Source organism: Podarcis filfolensis (genome assembly GCF_964270895.1).
Source record: "Podarcis filfolensis genome assembly, chromosome: 3".
Taxonomy (NCBI): domain Eukaryota; kingdom Metazoa; phylum Chordata; class Lepidosauria; order Squamata; family Lacertidae; genus Podarcis; species Podarcis filfolensis.
Window position 1 is genome coordinate 97,966,879 of NC_139606.1, and position 16,763 is coordinate 97,983,641.

At 42.6% G+C, this 16,763-nt stretch overlaps 1 protein-coding gene across 5 annotated transcripts in view; it reads right to left on the reverse strand.

The window, feature by feature from the left end:
* Positions 1 to 16,763, reverse strand: part of HHAT (hedgehog acyltransferase) — a 179,623-nt gene that overhangs the window by 129,599 nt on the left and 33,261 nt on the right. For all 5 annotated transcript variants that reach the window (XM_083605328.1, XM_083605332.1, XM_083605329.1 and 2 more), the window contains exons 7-8: positions 13,230 to 13,401; positions 1,075 to 1,225 (exon numbers count right to left, since the gene is read on the reverse strand). In XM_083605328.1, the coding sequence (XP_083461454.1) occupies positions 1,075 to 1,225; positions 13,230 to 13,401 (323 nt within the window). The remainder of the gene's footprint in view (positions 1 to 1,074; positions 1,226 to 13,229; positions 13,402 to 16,763) is intronic.

A 16,763-nucleotide genomic window follows, 5' to 3' on the forward strand; every position in this document is an offset into this window, starting at 1 on the left:
GTTAAAAACAATTTTCAAGATGAATACCTTAAGGCCAAATTAGACTTTATATGCAAGGTGTGTGTGAGAGAGAGACACTTTCAATTATTTTTGTTTTTAAAAATAATAATAATCTGGTTTGAGAGATTGCAAGCAAGAGCAGAAATGTTACTTTCATCACACATTTTTCTCAATCAAAACACACACAAACAAACACACACAGAGAGACAGAGACTTTTATTCCTGCTATGAAATATTTTCACCCATGGAGGGTGAAAACAGCCTGAAAGAGCTGGGTTTGATCAGCAGCCGAAACGAAATCCTTTGCAGAAATAACAGCTCCTATCACCACACACACATAACACAGATTCATATACAAATTTAATAACTAATTAAGAATAAGAATAAGAACCTAGGCTGCATTTCTGATCTACAAAGATTGTAATCTCACCCCTTTCAGGTAAACCTTGCTTCAAAAGCTGCCAAGGACCATTAGATTTCTAATAAAAACCCAACTGGAGGTGCAAAACCAGATAAAAGCCTATGGAAATCAGCAAAATTTTGAGGCATCTCTAAAAGTTACTTTTTTTCTGAAGCAAACCCATTACCTTCCAAAAAGCACAGTGAAAATGATCATCCTCAACACTTTTGCTGCAGGGTCACCTAATCAAATATTACTTATCCTTCCCTGCATGAATTTTCCACACAAAGTGTCTTTTTCAGGGGGGACAATAATGAAAAATGAATCGTATTTCATAAAGATGTGGGGAGAAAATAATTATCCGATCAGTGGAGCTAAGCGGTTTAGATCCAATTCTAATCATTAAGATGATGAACATCCCAAAGGCAGCCTTCTCCTCACCTCTGTGGCAGGAGAAAAGTAATTATTAGATGGAAGGGCGTTTTTCAAAAGATTAGAAAGAGAAGCAGTTGGGAATGGAAACGCAATGCTGCTTATCAATTTGCAAGTTCTCCTGTAGGTGCAATGTGTCATGTGGCACACAGGTGGAAGGCCACACAGCCCATACACGCCAGGCAGCCATTTTGTGAAAATTCAATCTGCAATAAACCTTTGCAATAAAAAGCAAAACTAACCTCCACATTCCGGAAAAACTGTACATGGTGCTCACACAGCGTGGCAAGTCGGGAGACTTCAGCCCATCCAGTCGGATAACAAGTGCAGGAACACCGAAAAGGACGAGGTATTTCACATAAAAGAAGAGGACCTGAGCCAACGCCAGCCCACCTGAGAAGAATGCAAGGCGGGAATATTCAAGTCATTATTTTAATACTCATCGTCCTTCCCTCTCCCCGTAAATAAGGTCATATCGTCCAAATATACATCATTAAGGTGGTCAGTGTCTATTATCTCTTTCTGCCTCAATCAGTTGCAGATGTGCGTGCTGCTGGGGTTGGCCTAGTTGACACCCTGAGTCCCTTCCAACTCTACAATTCCATGATTCTGATGCATGGAACACGTACACCAACTGTGCCTATTAAACAGGTCAAAGCAAAACTTTTCCTTTGGCACTCCTTTCTTGTGGCTTGAAGCCATTGGTTCAAGTCGTACCCTCCAGAGCAGGAGAAAACAAGCTTGCTCCATCTTCCATGTGGCAGCTTTGTAGATATTTGAAGATGGCTGCCATATCTCCTCAGATTCTCCTAATAATAATAATAATAATAATAATAATAATAATAATAATAATAATAATTTATTATTTATACCCCGCCCATCTGGCTGGGTTTCCCCAGCCACCCCAACAAAATATTAAAATACAGTAATCCATCAAACATTAAAAACTTCTCTAAACAGGGCTGCCTTCAGATGTCTTCTAAAACTCTGGTAGTTGTTCTCTTTGACATCTGGTGGGAGGGCGTTCCACAGGGCGGGTGCCACTACCAAGAAGGCCCTCTGCCTGGTTCCCTGTAACTTGGCTTCTCGCAGTGAGGGAACATCTTGTGTGCAGTTGTATGCAATGAAGTTGTCCCATTCAAGCAAGGAAGTCTGCTTGCATAACAGAACTTCCCTTCCCTCTCCTCCACCCTATGCTTCGCAAATAGATACCTTCCACATCAAATGGGACAGGCATGAGGAGAGAGGAAAGGGGCCGGGGAGTTCCATTGTACAAGTAGAAGTTCTTGTGCAAATAGGACAAACTTCGTTGGATATAATCCAATGTTTTCAGAACTCTGTCTTAAGGATTCCATCATTTTCTGGATGGATATTCCAGCCCTCTGTGCTTCCACAGCTAAACCACTCCCTGATCTCTTGAAGGACTGTTTCAGGAAAAGCTAAGTTTGGAACAGAACAAACTGTTTCAGTGATTCTGATCACAAGCTCAACCTGGGTGGAATCTACACACATATAAAAAAACGTTGTGAAAATGCTTTTTTTTTTAAAAAAATTGAATTTGCCATAGCTCACCATCGCCATCTAGTGTCACGTTTGTATAATGCACTTTACAACACACTTAAAACGTTTTATTTGCAGCTGTACAGCTGATTCCCCAGTGGCCACAGTGCTAAACATGGATCTTAAGATGATTTTGTCAAGAATCAGCTGGAAAGCAAAATTTCTTCATGGTTCATTAGCATAACTGGCAGTCATCTCTGGACCTGCAGTAAGCCACCCAGGACAGGATCCCTGACACATTCCCACACAGAAAGATTGATTGCAACCACACTGGAGTCTGCTTAACGTAAAGCAATGTTCCCTTTTCAAGTCGTGTTCTTCAAGGAGTAAAACATGGACCTGAAATCTCAGGTGCATCTCATATATACACATAGAGCATCAATATGTTAAAACCTCTTCCTTCACTCATTCTAGTTTATGAACCACAGCAGGTGTAAGAAAACATCAGAAATGTCACACTTCCTTCCAGAATCTCAGCTGGGACCTCCAGGTTTGGATTGGTATAATAAGCAAATATTGATTTTCAGCTCAGCGGAAATCAAGAACTATTGATCTGGGAGATAAATATTTACCCTCAAAGGGCTATAAATCTTCATGTGCCCTAAATATAAAGTCAATAGCTGGTGTGTTCAGTGTTATTACAGACATTGCTCTACTTGTCCGTCCAGAATTCTCTTGGTCTTTTATAGCGGGTGTTCCAAAAAAATGTGCTTTAAGCTGCCCACACCCCACCACACTAGAAAAAAAGCCTGCCAACTGGCTTTCATTCTGTGGAAATTTCTGAGCTCCTAAAGACAATCTTCCCAACATTCAGTTCTGAACATTTGCTTTTCTGTGAATTCCTACAATTCCCAGAGCAGTTTAAAAACTAGTTCTTCTTCCCAGGGAACTCTAGGGACTGTACCTCTGTGAGGGAAATGGAGGCGGGGGTCTTTTGGCAAACTACAGCTCCCAGGATCCCTTGTGACTGTTTAAAGGGGTATCACAGTATTTTCAATGTATTGGATAATGTAGTGGGTTTGGGACAGAGAGGGAGAAACACACTTTGCACATTTCAAAGGCACTAAATAAATATTATTGTTGGTTTTGAAAAGTATCACACAGTTAGAAATATTTTAGCATGCAATCCTGAGCATACACACTCACTGACCTTGGTGAGCTTTACTTGAGGAACGGTGGTAGCCTAGTGGTACCTGCTTAGCATGGAAATGATTCCAGATTCTCCAGTAGGGGGTGGGAATGTCCCCAGTCTGAGACACTGGAGAGTCACTGCCAGCCAGCGTTGACAGTACTAAATTTGATGTGCCAACGGTCTGACTTCGCATACGCCAGCTTCCCACATCCCTACGTTCTTCACAAATGAGGCTTCTGCATGCACGTTGGCACCCATGAAGGCCACCAAAAAGAAGCGGGAAAATTGTGACTCTTAACTCTGCCCGCTTTGCCTCACACAAAATATTGCTGTAGTGGTTGCTGGGCAACACCACTCACTACAGGAGACAGGAATTGCAGGCTTGCTTTTTCAGCAATGGTGGTGGCTAAGCCAAATAGTCGAGTCACCAACCCACCACTGCCACCGCTGTCTCCCGAGGGAAAGGCCAGAAGGAACACGCACAGTTGGATGCTCCTTTCCAAAGATGCAGAGTGCACCCAAGTAGCAATAGCCAATGCTTCTCCCTCACCCAACTGTTGTGCTCTGGAATAGGAAACGGCAGCATGGCTAAGGGTCTTGGGGTGTTTTTTCCACTCTGCTATCAAAGAACCCCCTAGCCTTTCTCCCAAATCTGGAGCTGTGGAGCACCAAACAACTGCTTACCCTTTCCTCCACACATCTCACTCGCTGGAGGGTGATGCTGTCAGTTTGCATTTCTTAGTGCGCAAAGTATTGATCTGATGTACAGAGATCTTTCCTTTTCTATTCTATCCTATTCAGGAGGGTTCTGGAAGCTTCTCTGTGTGAAAGCAGAAGGTTCACAATGTTTGGGTTATTCCTTCAGAGAAGCTGAGTACAGTTGGTTTAAACTGCTTCTGTTCTCTCTTCTGTCGAGGTCATGATGACTATAAATGTAGGGCCAGAAGGAGCCTGGGTTTCACTTTCTCCTTCTATCACTTTTCCTTCTGGTGTGGTGTTCTATACATAGTACAGTGGTACCTCAGGTTAAGTACTTAATTCGTTCCGGAGGTCCGTTCTTAACCTCAAACTGTTTTTAACCTGAAGCACCACTTTAGCTAATGGGGCCTCCTGCTGCCGCCGCGCTGCCGGAGCACAATTTCTGTTCTCATCCTGAAGCAAAGTTCTTAACCTGAGGTACTATTTCTGGGTTAGCAGAGTCTGTAACCTGAAGCGTATGTAACCTGAAGCTTATGTAACCCGAGGTACCACTGTATGCTTAGTGTTAAGGTTTAGACTTATTATACGTTTAAGTTAAGTCTGCTGCAACTGGATTTCTTATGGACAGTGCAAATCCTGAATGTATTGTGACCATTATGCTCATTTGCTTTCAGTAGCAGTAAATAATTTACTTCAGTAAATATCACACACTGATAAAAACGAAAGTTATTGCGCTAACTGTTTCCCATCATTCACTTTCTGGGCATGAAAAGGTCACTAAAAAAATTCAAACCACAATTCTAGTTTATCCAGGGCTGGTCCTGGACTTAGGCAAAGTGAGCTCATGACCTTGGGCAGGAAATCTGTGGCAAGAAATAGTTAATCGTTAATTATTTACCAAATGATCCTATTTTTTTACTTTGAGGTCATCCCTTTGGATTTTCTGCCTCAAGCACCAAACCGCCTTGGGCCAGTTCTGCATTTAGCATCAAGGCCAATAACCAAACTACCTTGGAAAACATACATCTCCTTATGTGTAGGTGTGTATAGATAACTATTCTGAAGTTTTCCATGTGAATGTTTTCTCTCCAGAGAGTTCTCCTGCAATACATGCAGCAGCAGCCACCATAACAAGCACTGTTAAAAACAAGAGCGTTGGCCCTTAAATAATTTACTTACAATTCCAACCATCCTTATTTAGCAAGTGGCTGTTGGCACACCTGCTTGAGTCATCTTTGTGTTAGTACCAGAGATGCTCCTCTCAAAAGAGAATATTCTATGCGCTGCTTCAATCGATCGGCAGAAGCGAGTAAAAGATTATGAGCCAGGGATTAACAAGCTGCTTCGTTTCCAATATAACGGGGTGTCTGGAAACCATATCGTTTTTGATGTAGTTAGGCTAGCCCTGCAAAACTGCCAGCTGAAAACAGCTGCTTCTGCCCCTAAAACAGTACTGATATGTCCAGGAAATGGGACGCGGGTGGCGCTGTGGGTTAAACCACAGAGCCTAGGACTTGCTGATCAGCAGGTCGGCGGTTCGAATCCCCACGACGGGGTGAGATCCCATTGCTCGGTCCCTGCTCCTGCCAACCTAGCAGTTCGAAAGCACGTAAAAGTGCAAGTAGATAAATAGGTACCGCTCCGGCGGGAAGGTAAACAGTGTTTCTGTGCGCTGCTCTGGTTTGCCAGAAGCGGCTTAGACATGCTGGCCACATGACCCGGAAGCTGTACACTGGCTCTCTCGGCCAATAAAGCGAGATGAGCGCCGCAACCCCAGAGTCGGTCACAACTGGACCTAAGGGTCAGGGGTCCCTTTACCTTTACCTTATGTCCAGGAAAACATATGGGGCAGATGTTTACTGTGAACAAAACTTTGCCGTATTTCCCTTCCCTGGACAAATCCAATCCCTCTCACCACAAGGTATCTTTCTATTTGTTCATTTGAAAGAGTGTTTCCCCCCTTTTTGTAGGAAAGCCAAGACGGCTGATGTCACTTTTGCAAGATGCAATCAGAACAATTATGAAAAGAAATGAAAGTCTAAAGAGCAAAATAATCACGAAGCACCGCACTTTAATACAGTCAAACGAGTAAACTTGCAGAGAAGCTCCACTGTGTTCAGCGAAGCTTATCCCAGGTGCAGAGGATGGAGACCTAAATAGAGTAGTGTTTCCAGTTCCTTCCAGAGGCCGGTAACTGTCAAGCTCAGGCAGGTTTGCTGGGGAAGGAATTTCACTGACTGATTTCACACAATTGATAGATGGTATCTGAAAGCAGGGCCTCCTCAGGGGAGCTAAATGGATGGGAAGCGTTTGTATAGCGAAAGACGCATCCTCAGATATCCTTTCAACTTTAAACAGCCTTGATAAGCGTTATCTAGATGCCCCTGGTAAGAAAAGCGACCTGACATTAGAAAGAGACTTACTGGGATAAAAACTGCTGTTGAGAGTTCTCCTCTTGCAACTGGGAAAGAAAGAAAGGGAGCTCCACGGCCAAGTGCATGAGGTAGAATTGGGCCTGCTTCAAGCAACCAGTCATGAGGCCCTCTGGGCTCCAGCAGGAAGGGAACTAAGCAGCCTAGCCAGTGCTCAAACTGCTAAAATGCAGTAGCTGGATCAAGATTCAAATCCCCACGCAGCCCTTAAGCTCACTGGGTAACCTTGATCTAGTCTCAGCCTCACCTGTCTCACACGGCTGTTTGCGGGAGTTGCATGGCAAACAGGATGTACATCACCTTGAGCTCCTTGGATAGGTGGGATAGAAATGCAATAAATAAGTAAATAAATAAGCGAGCTCCCATTGTGTTCACAAGCAAGCTGCACAGAAATGCATTCACTAGTCAAAGTGTGCACATATGAGCGGAAATATCATACAAAAATACACTGTATTAAGGGAATTTGCTTGCAGGAATGTGTGAGGAAAATTTTGCACTAAAATGCTGACAGATTTTCATGAGGAAGAATGAATTTGCATGATTATTCGTTTATTAATAAAATCTAGACACACACACACTCCTCACAAAAGACCACAGGGTAGCAATGTAAAAAGTGTCAAGCTGAACTTAAGCCTGAAAAAATGAGTAACTGGGAAAAACTGGAATCGTCTGATTCACCCCCTCCCTAGTTTATAGTGCTGTGAGCCTCTTTGTCATGTATCTTCTTTTGAAAAGTGGGTATAGAGTTGAGATTTTATGAGTGAGTTTTCCTTTATCGCTCTGGGTCGCTCTTCCAAATCCAACCTTGAAAGAAAAAAGGAAGGAGTAATTTTTGCTGTGTGTCTTTCACAGCTAATTTTCTCCTTTCAAAAAACACATACTGGAAGCGCCTTCAAATTTCCCTCAAATGCAGGAGGAGAGAGGGAAAAACATTTTGATAAACAATGAAAAGCAAAGTTGTTTAAAAGCAAGTAAATTATCTTTAAATCATGGGTCAGTGTTTGGGGTGGGGTCCAATGTTTCCTTTTGCGATTACCTCACAAAAGAAGATGGGAGGCACCAAGCCCTATTCGTGGAAGAATCTAGAAAGTGCATGGAAAAATATATCAAGCCCAACACGCTTCAGGCTAGAGCCCTTTTTCAAGAGGGAAACTAAATACAAGTACATTTTAAAAAAACCAGTTCACAGTGCCTAATTGTCTGAAACTCAGGGAAAGTTTTCTGCCCACAGCATCCCAGGAAGCTGTTGCCAGATCCAACTATTAAAGGCAGAATGGGTTACGGGGTTTCTGAATCCCTGAACATACATCCTACATAATAAACCACCAATCTGAATTGGCTTCAAAGAGTGAGGAAAGTCTTGAAAGAAGTATCATCAAGATATGCAATTTTCTTTCCTACTGCCTCCGCAGTGCTAGCACTCCTTCGCATCATGACAAATACACCCTCAGCAACCTTCCACTTATTTAGAGGGTACAGACTAGACAAAAGATGAGAAACATAGCTTGTAGCAGCATTCTTTATATGGATCTTCAGTCTTGAAATCTGTCGCATCAGAAACAGAATGCAACATAGCTAAAGACAGTTTATTGATGCCTCCCCTTGATCTATCCTCTGGGCTTCAGCTGCTTAGTATTGATATTATTACATCTTTGTAATAATGGGCATTCCAGATATCCTTTGAACGCTTCTTGGAAAGTTAATCTGGTTGTAGTGGAAGGGTTTCTGAATTTGGCATAGAAAAAACAACAACACTTTTTGTAGTTATTTCAGGAAAACAACTTTGTTCACCAAGCCCATTCCTGAACTGAGTCCAAGGATGAGAGCCGTCTGCCAGTAATGAGGAGCTTAAACCAAGAGCACAGAAAACACTGCAGTTTTTTTCTCTCCAGTCAAGATAATCTCAAAAGGCTTGAGAAAAACAAGCACCAAGCCGTGAACTATTCAACAGTTGTTACAGACTTTAAAATGTTCTGCATGGATAGCTACTTTTCACCTGCTGGAGGGCTTTATATATATATATATATATATATATATATATATATATATATATATATATTCCTATTAATACTTTTTATGAAGTCCTCACTTGTCCCTTGTTTCCTTGTTTGGGGAGGAACATCTCATTAAGCACCCTAAATTATATTTTGTATTGTCTGTTTTCAAATGCAAGATGCCAAATATTTCGCTTCCTCCTCCTTATCTCGTGGAATAATAATATCACACCAAAAAGCCCAAAACAGCAGCGAAACAGATTCCTTTGTTGACTTTCCATTAGTATGTAGATGAATGCACAGACACTAATATGTTCAAAAACAAAACACTGGAAGCTTTAAACCTGAACTCACCCAATTCTCACTTTATCTTCTGGATTATTAGACAACAAATTAAAAGACACCAGCTACAGATAGTATTCTTAGACACAATCAGAATCAAGCTCCACTTTTAATTTGACAATAATAAATTAAACAGCAATAAAATTTAGCAATTATAGAGCACATGACAGTGTGCAAAGCAGTTCACATACATCAGCTCAATTATTCCTTAGCACAATCCTGTGCACCCGCCCCTGTATTATTAAACACTATGCTGAAAAGGCTGAGGACCACACAAGATGGAATGTAAAATGAGTCTTTTAATGTTATGTGAAGGTGTTTTAAAATGCAAATAGCATCAACTGGGCATGTTCATCAATATCAGGATTGCAGCAGGCAGAGTGGCCTATCCTGAATAATCACAGTGGCTTCCAGGAGTCCTGTAAATTGAAGGGATTTAATGCATTGCTTCTGTGGTCCTGAGGAAACTTCCACCTCTGAAGGTGCTCCCTGCATTAAAAGGAGACCCATCAGTGGTGCAAATGAAAATAACAGATCAGAGGAAGTACCTTCCTCAAGACCACAGCACAGAAAGAAAGGGTTAAGTTTCCCCTTCCCTCCAGTTCCAATCCCAATAGTAATCACACACCCTTGATTGATGCCATTTGCATTTTTAAAATATCGGGATGACCCTCGGGATCACTTCCATTTCTAAGATTCTATGAAACTGATGAACACACAGGCTTCACATGAAAAATAGATACTGCTCTCACCACAAAGAAACCCTCTAGATTCCACGTGGTTGCTTTCAATTTATTATCTTTTGAAGAAGAAAAAAAGGACCCCTGAACAATTAAGTCCAGTCAAAGGCAACTATGGGGTTGTGGCGCTCAGATAGCTTTCCAGGTCATGTGGCCAGCATGACTAAACTACATCTGGCGCAATGGGACACCGTGACGAGTGCACAGAAACGCCGTTTACCTTCCCGTCACAGCACTGCTGTGCTTTCAAACTGCTAGGTTGGCAGGAGCTGGGGCACAGCAATGGGGGCTCACCCCGTGATGTGGATTTGAACAGCCGACTTTCCGATCAGCAAGACCAAGAGGCTCAGTGGTTTAGACCACAGTGCCACCAACTCCCATCTCGTAAAAGACCTAGTTTTAACATATGCAGTTTCAGTCCTCCAAAAATAACAGATTAAGCAGAGGTCTGAACCATTACAAAAGTATACAACCCTCCTTAATCCTCAATTGCCTCACAGATTGGGGTTTTTTTGTATTTATTTTTGTGTTTTTTTACTAATGATGTTATCCATCTCCACTGCCTTCAGGTTTACATTGCTAATTGGCCATTGCTTCTTTTCATACTAGATGAGGCTGAGTAGTCTCCCGCTTCATCCTGCCTAAAGAAGGTTCTATACATTTCAAACCTTCCCAGAATCCAGGGACACCAACTATAGGGGCCAGAAGGGGCTTCAGCCCCCTCAATATTTATGGGCAGGGGGCCAAGCCCCCACAATATTGAGGGGGCCACCATTCCCCACCACCAACAGGTGGGGCAGGAGGCATGGAGGACGATTTTCACCCTCTGCGCCCCCCACTGCCGATGGGCGAGTGCTGGCCTGCCGGGTGAGGAGGGACAGGTCACATGACACCAGGCCCCCTCAATGTGGGGGGCAAGTTGGCACCCCTGCCAGAATCTCAGTAAGAATCACATTTAGCGTTAGGGACCACCTGAGCTAGAACCAGGGATCACTGACTCTGTGTACAGGTGCAAGTCCTCATGATCAACTGAACGTCGGCATGGACAAAATATGGGTCACCTGACATCTTTGTGACATCAGGTTATTGACAAGTGGGTGGCTCTGCCCAAATGTCAAACTTTGCCCATGGGGATGAGATGATGAGGAAGGAAAGGATCCAGCGCACCAGCTAGAACCAGTTCCTCACACCTAGTCTATATAAAGAGCTTTGTGTAAGTTGGGTATGACCAACAATAGCATTCCTTGTTCTGTTCTGTTACTTGCAGTTTGAGGCTCAGGGAAAGCCTGGGCAGAAAGGTAAGCATTCACAGTTGTGCATTACTACCACATTTAATTAACATTAGACTTGTTTTAGAATGCCCTACTTTCCCTTCCCCTTTCTTTCTTTCTTTCTTTCCTTCTTTCTTTCTAACAACAAAAAAGCAAGCTCAAGCTTACATTATCAAATGATCACCTGATTGATCACCTGATTCACCATCAATTTCAAAAATCCACCATATGACCATGCATCTCATTTCCAAACACCTGGTCAAGATTAACTTGCGGTTATCGAGATCTGAGACCGATTGCATTAAACGAACTTGGCGGCAATCGATTTCACAACGCTGCTTGTTCCACGTCGTATCAATTTCTTCTTTATTGTATTGAGCCCAGATGTGTGGAACTCACAAGAGAACGGGTTCCCTATATTTGGTCTCTTAATTTACCAGTAAAAGGATAAGGCTGAGGAATATGTTCCATCAGTTATTAATTTTCTGTCATTTAAACATGAAATGTGCCAGCAACTAGACCTTATTTCGCTTACTGAATGGTATCCTTATTTGAACATTAATCATCAGTTCTGAATTTCCATGAACTACTAATAAAGCTGTAGAGAAAAACATGTCTCTTTGTGTGGGCAACGTTCTAGGACTTGTTATTCCTGCCTGAGGTGCAAGATGAACTGGAGCTTCCTCGGCTTATGTATGTCACAGTGTTGGTAGAGTTGCCAGCAAAACCCTCCAAACCAGCAAATTCTCTCCTTTCGGGTATTTTCAAAAGGATTAAAACTGCCCAAACAGCGTAAAGAACTATTTCAAAAAACACAGCGTCCCCATGCCATTTGTGACTGTTTCACCTGCCAGCACCCAAGACCATGGGTCAGGCTGGCCAAAATGGATATAACACACTGGCAGGGGGAGAGCAGGTTTGGGCCAAAGTTATTATCAAATGGCTGTAAGCCACAGTTCCATGCTGCTCCAATCTGCACATGGCGCAAGGAAGGCCAGCTTTTTCCCAGGACTGAAGATAATAAGGTAGCCCCGCGCACTAAGAAAGCTCCATGGGCCTACAACAGCCTCAAATCATTCATTTATTATTATTTAAGTCATCGTTTCCCACCCAAATATCTTGAAGCAGAATGAAATTCAACACAAAAATGTCAATATAACATATATATGTGTGTGTGAGGGTAGCCAATAGATCTCAAGCCATCGGTGAATTATGGACAGATTGAGTGAATGAGACCAACAGTGGGTCTAATGGTCAAGAGGGCAGTTTCTGCATGTGCTGTAGAGGGAAGTGAGGGGCAGATGGGGCTTGTCAACCTGGGAAGGTAGCTCATCTAGGTAAAGGGAAACTCTGATCCTAAGATGGTTGGATGGTGCCTTCTATGCCTCCTTTCAGCAGGTCTTGCAGCCAAGCTGGTGCCAAACATATTGCTCTGCTTCCCTTTGGACCACATCTGCAAGGCTGAGAGGGGGGCTTTATCATCTGGGCAGCCCAAGACCTCCATACACACAGTGGCGTAGCGTGGGGGGTGCAGGGGGGGCCGGCCGCACCGGGCGCAACATCTGGGGGTTAGGGTTAGGGGGCGCAAATCCACGGGTTAGGGGGCGCAAATTACTTGCCTTGCCCCGGGTGCTGACAACCCACACTACGCCACTGCATACACACTGACCAGGCTTGCACCCTGGGAAGTCACTTCGGTGCTGCAGCAGTTTGGCTTCACCCTTGGAGGCACAACTCCATGTTTCTTGAGACAGATGGATGTCATCAACAGCAGTGGTGTGTGTGTGTGTTTGTGTGTGTGTGTGTATTTGGGTTTTATGTATATGTTAATACATATCATACACATGTATGATATGTATTAACATATACATAAAACCTAAATAAATTCAGCAACAACCAATGAACATTGTCACAATATCTAAAATGGGCTAATAACCAAGCTGGGGAAAGCCTGAGCAAACAGGCTTTGTTTTTAACAGCCTTTGGAAGCACCCGTACATTAAAAACAAAACACGAGTCCTGCTGGATCAGGCCAAAGGACATTTGCTGAACCTTTGCTGCTTACAGGCTGCCTGTAGGCATCTGGTTGGCCACTGCAAGAACAGGATATTGCCTACATGGAGCCTGCAAGCAGCAGCAACCTTAAACTGGTGCACTTCTCTTAGGAGGAACAATACACTGCAGATCTCACTGGTTTACTGCATAAAACCAATAGACAGGCACTAACCTAAGGTCCAGTAGGTCACTGCTTCCAGATGAGAAGGACTGCTGCAGATGGCATGTATATACATAAAGTGAATCATCGACTCTGCCAGCCACCACCAAAGCAAAATACGAACGGAGCCCCTGATGAAAACCCAGAGGCTGAACTTCAAACTGCAGGTTTCTTGTTTATTCATCTGTATTAGAAACAATAACGACAACGATGATGATGATAATGAATGGTGATGATAACAATACTGTATAGAAAAGATGGGAAACTTAGGCTGCAATCCTATATACACACTTACCCGGGAGTGAGTCCTACTGAACTCAGTGGGAATTACAGTGGTACCTCAGGTTAAGAACTTAATTCATTCTGGAGGTCCATTCTTAACCTGAAACTGTTCTTAACCTGAGGTACCACTTTAGCTAATGGGACCTCCCACTGCCGCCGCGCGATTTCTGTTCTCATCCTGAAGCAAAGTTCTTAACCTGAGGTACTATTTCTGGGTTAGCGGAGTGTGTAACCTGAAGCGTCTGTAACCTGAAGCGTCTGTAACCTGAGGTACCACTGTACTTCTGAGCATTCGGGAGCCGATTTGTTCGGGAGCCAAGCTGTTTGACTACCAAGGTACCACTGTATATGTATTTGAAGTGTAATATTAAGGCCATTATTGAAGTGTGGAGTAATTAAAAACCTGAGACATGTGGATAGCACTTCTGTAAATAAATGGGCACAAAGACCAGACTTTCCCAACCTGGTGCCCTTCTGATGCTTTGAACTACAACTTCCATCAGCCCCTGCTGTAGTATAAAGTACCTGGAGAACACCAGGTTGGGTGTAGACCAAACGTGGGGAACCTAGATGTTTCAAACTACAACTCCCAGCAGCCCCACCAAGCATGCCAATGGTTGGAAGTGTAGTTCAGCAACAACTGGAAGGTTAAAGGTTCCCCACACCTGATATAAATCATGGTGTGTGATGGGGGACTCACACGTGGCATTTTGCTGTTTGTACCCATATAATTATGACACACTGTGGGCTCTACTTTGTGTAACCAATTTCCAAACAGAATAAGCAGGAATCCATCACATTTGAAGTGCTTCTGACATGCTCCTGATCCTAAAACATAAATACTTCAAAGTAAACCAATTTCAACTGAATTTTCCTATGGCCCTTTCTTGTGTGAAGTCTACTGCAGGAATGCAATTTTAAAGTCCCTTTTCCAGTGCTTTGTTCTAGAAAAAGAGGTGCCAGAACTCACTACGAACGCATCCTTTGTTCTCTTATAATGGCAATGGTGCCCAACTGAGAGAAGCTGGAACTGATTTCCTGTGAGTTCCGACTGAAAAGAAGCCCTGCCCTTTCCTGATCTTGCACACCAGGTTTCCTCAGAGAATCCAATCATATATCGAAGGAGGACCAACCAAGATATTTGTCTAACATTATCAAATCCCCACTTTAAACTCTCAATGTTTTTTTATAAGTGCCTCATCGACTCACACTAACTCTGGATCACGTACGTCAACCAACGCACTTGTTCTGTTAGCGAAAGGATTTCTGTTTCCACACCTTGTGCCCTACTCCACAGAGTTGGGGCAAGCCCTGGATCAGGTTCAGGGGGGATATGGGGAGAGAAGTTCTGTTGTATGGCAAGAAGTCATTGCACTGATTGAATGAGTGTGCTCTCTTTACATTGTCATATTTTCTAGCATTTTGTTCATTAAATGGTTTAAATAGAGTAAGTCTATCAGGATTTCCACGCTTCACCCTTTATGACGATCTTTGTGTAGTAGTTATGAGTCTGGTTGTGTGGATATGACTTTATTTAAAAAAAAAAAAAACCTGACCACATTTTTATTCCTTAGTAAATTACTAACACATAACAAAAGCTTAAAAGATTTAGGCTTTCTTCCCCCTTCACTTTTATCCATCTCGCTAATGTCTGCTCACATCATGCAGAGATGACTCACTTCTCTGAGCATCATGCTTAATCATTCTGCAAAGTTCCCTTCAACCCATAATGGCCGGTAGAATTCGCCTCCCCCACCCCCAAAAGGCATGTGGGATTAGAATAGCCTCAACATCTAGTCTTTATCACCTGTTGGGATAATTGTTTCTGAAAAAGCATTTTGTTCCCTGACCTCTCAGGAAAGAGATTCTGAATGAATAAAGGCAATTAACCAAAGAGAAATGTGTTTATTTCCCTTTACACCCAGGATTTGCATTCAGGATTTCAAGCAGGAATAATTAAAATGTTGTTTTGAAATATTAAATTTGGAAAAAGTTGCCTTTATAGGAAGATATTCAGGCAACCCAATAAAGGAGGAAAATGATTCATTCAGAAGTATACTCATGTGTTAACTCATTTTTTGTTCAATGTACGAATACCACTTTCTATTATTATTATTATTATTATTAAGCACGCCCTCAGTTAACACTGCCCAGCTTACACAAAATATTTTTAAAACACAGTAATAATTAACACCCCCCCAAAAAAAAACCCACCTTCCTTGCATAGAGGCAGCCTAAAATAATTTTCAGCCCAGATGTAGGACACAGTTAGAACACCTGGGTTAACAAAAAAGCATTTGAAAGGCCTTAATTTGTTTTAACTGATTTTAACAGTGTATATCTTAAATCTACCCTGGGACCTCACGGTGAAGATAAGGTAAGAAATCTAATTACAATGACTAATAACAGAAAAGGCAAAAAAAGTGAGCTTCTTTGAGGAGGCTATTTCCCACGACACAATGAACTATGTATTTTTGCACTCAAGACAATTTTGTCCTCCACAACAAACTCATTTGATGAGCCCTGATGTGAAGATAGCCAGAACCTACTTAGAGAGCATACACTAAAAGGGGGGGGGGGGCACTTTCAAACTACGGTAGGCCAGAAGGTCAAAAACAAGAACCTCAGGTTGGACACCATTCTCTTTCTTGCCCCCCACCCCTGACTTCTGGATGTTATATTCTCTTTTCAGAACTTTGTTGCTGAGAATGGCTTCTCAGGGGTTTGACAGACTGCAAAATGTTTCTCATAGGGATGCTTTCAAGTTAGTAGGACCTTAACACTAAGAGCTAAGGTAGCTAACATTTCCTTTATTCTGTGCGATTGAGTAATGGTTATTAGTTTTTCCTCAACTATGAGACCTAACCTTTAATGCAGTATGCATCTCTCGCTCTCTCTTCACAGATTCATGGAAGATACATACTCTTTTAAGGAAGCATTACATGCAGAACAGAAGTATAAAACATAAATGGAGTTGCCAGAATAGTTCAGAAGTACCTAACTGATATATATCTACACAGTGGATTTAGCCCAGCATAGGCAAACTCGGCCCTCCAGATGTTTTGAGACTACAACTCCCATTATCCCTGACCACTTGTCCTGTTAGCTAAGGATGATGGGAGTTGTAGTCCCAAAACATCTGGAGGGCCGAGTTTGCCTATGAATGATTCAGCCTAAATCTCAAATCATCTGAAATTCCGCTATTCATCCCAAAGTTTCCAAGATCTTTCAGGTTTCCCAGTTTTCTTTCTTTCCTTCGGAAAA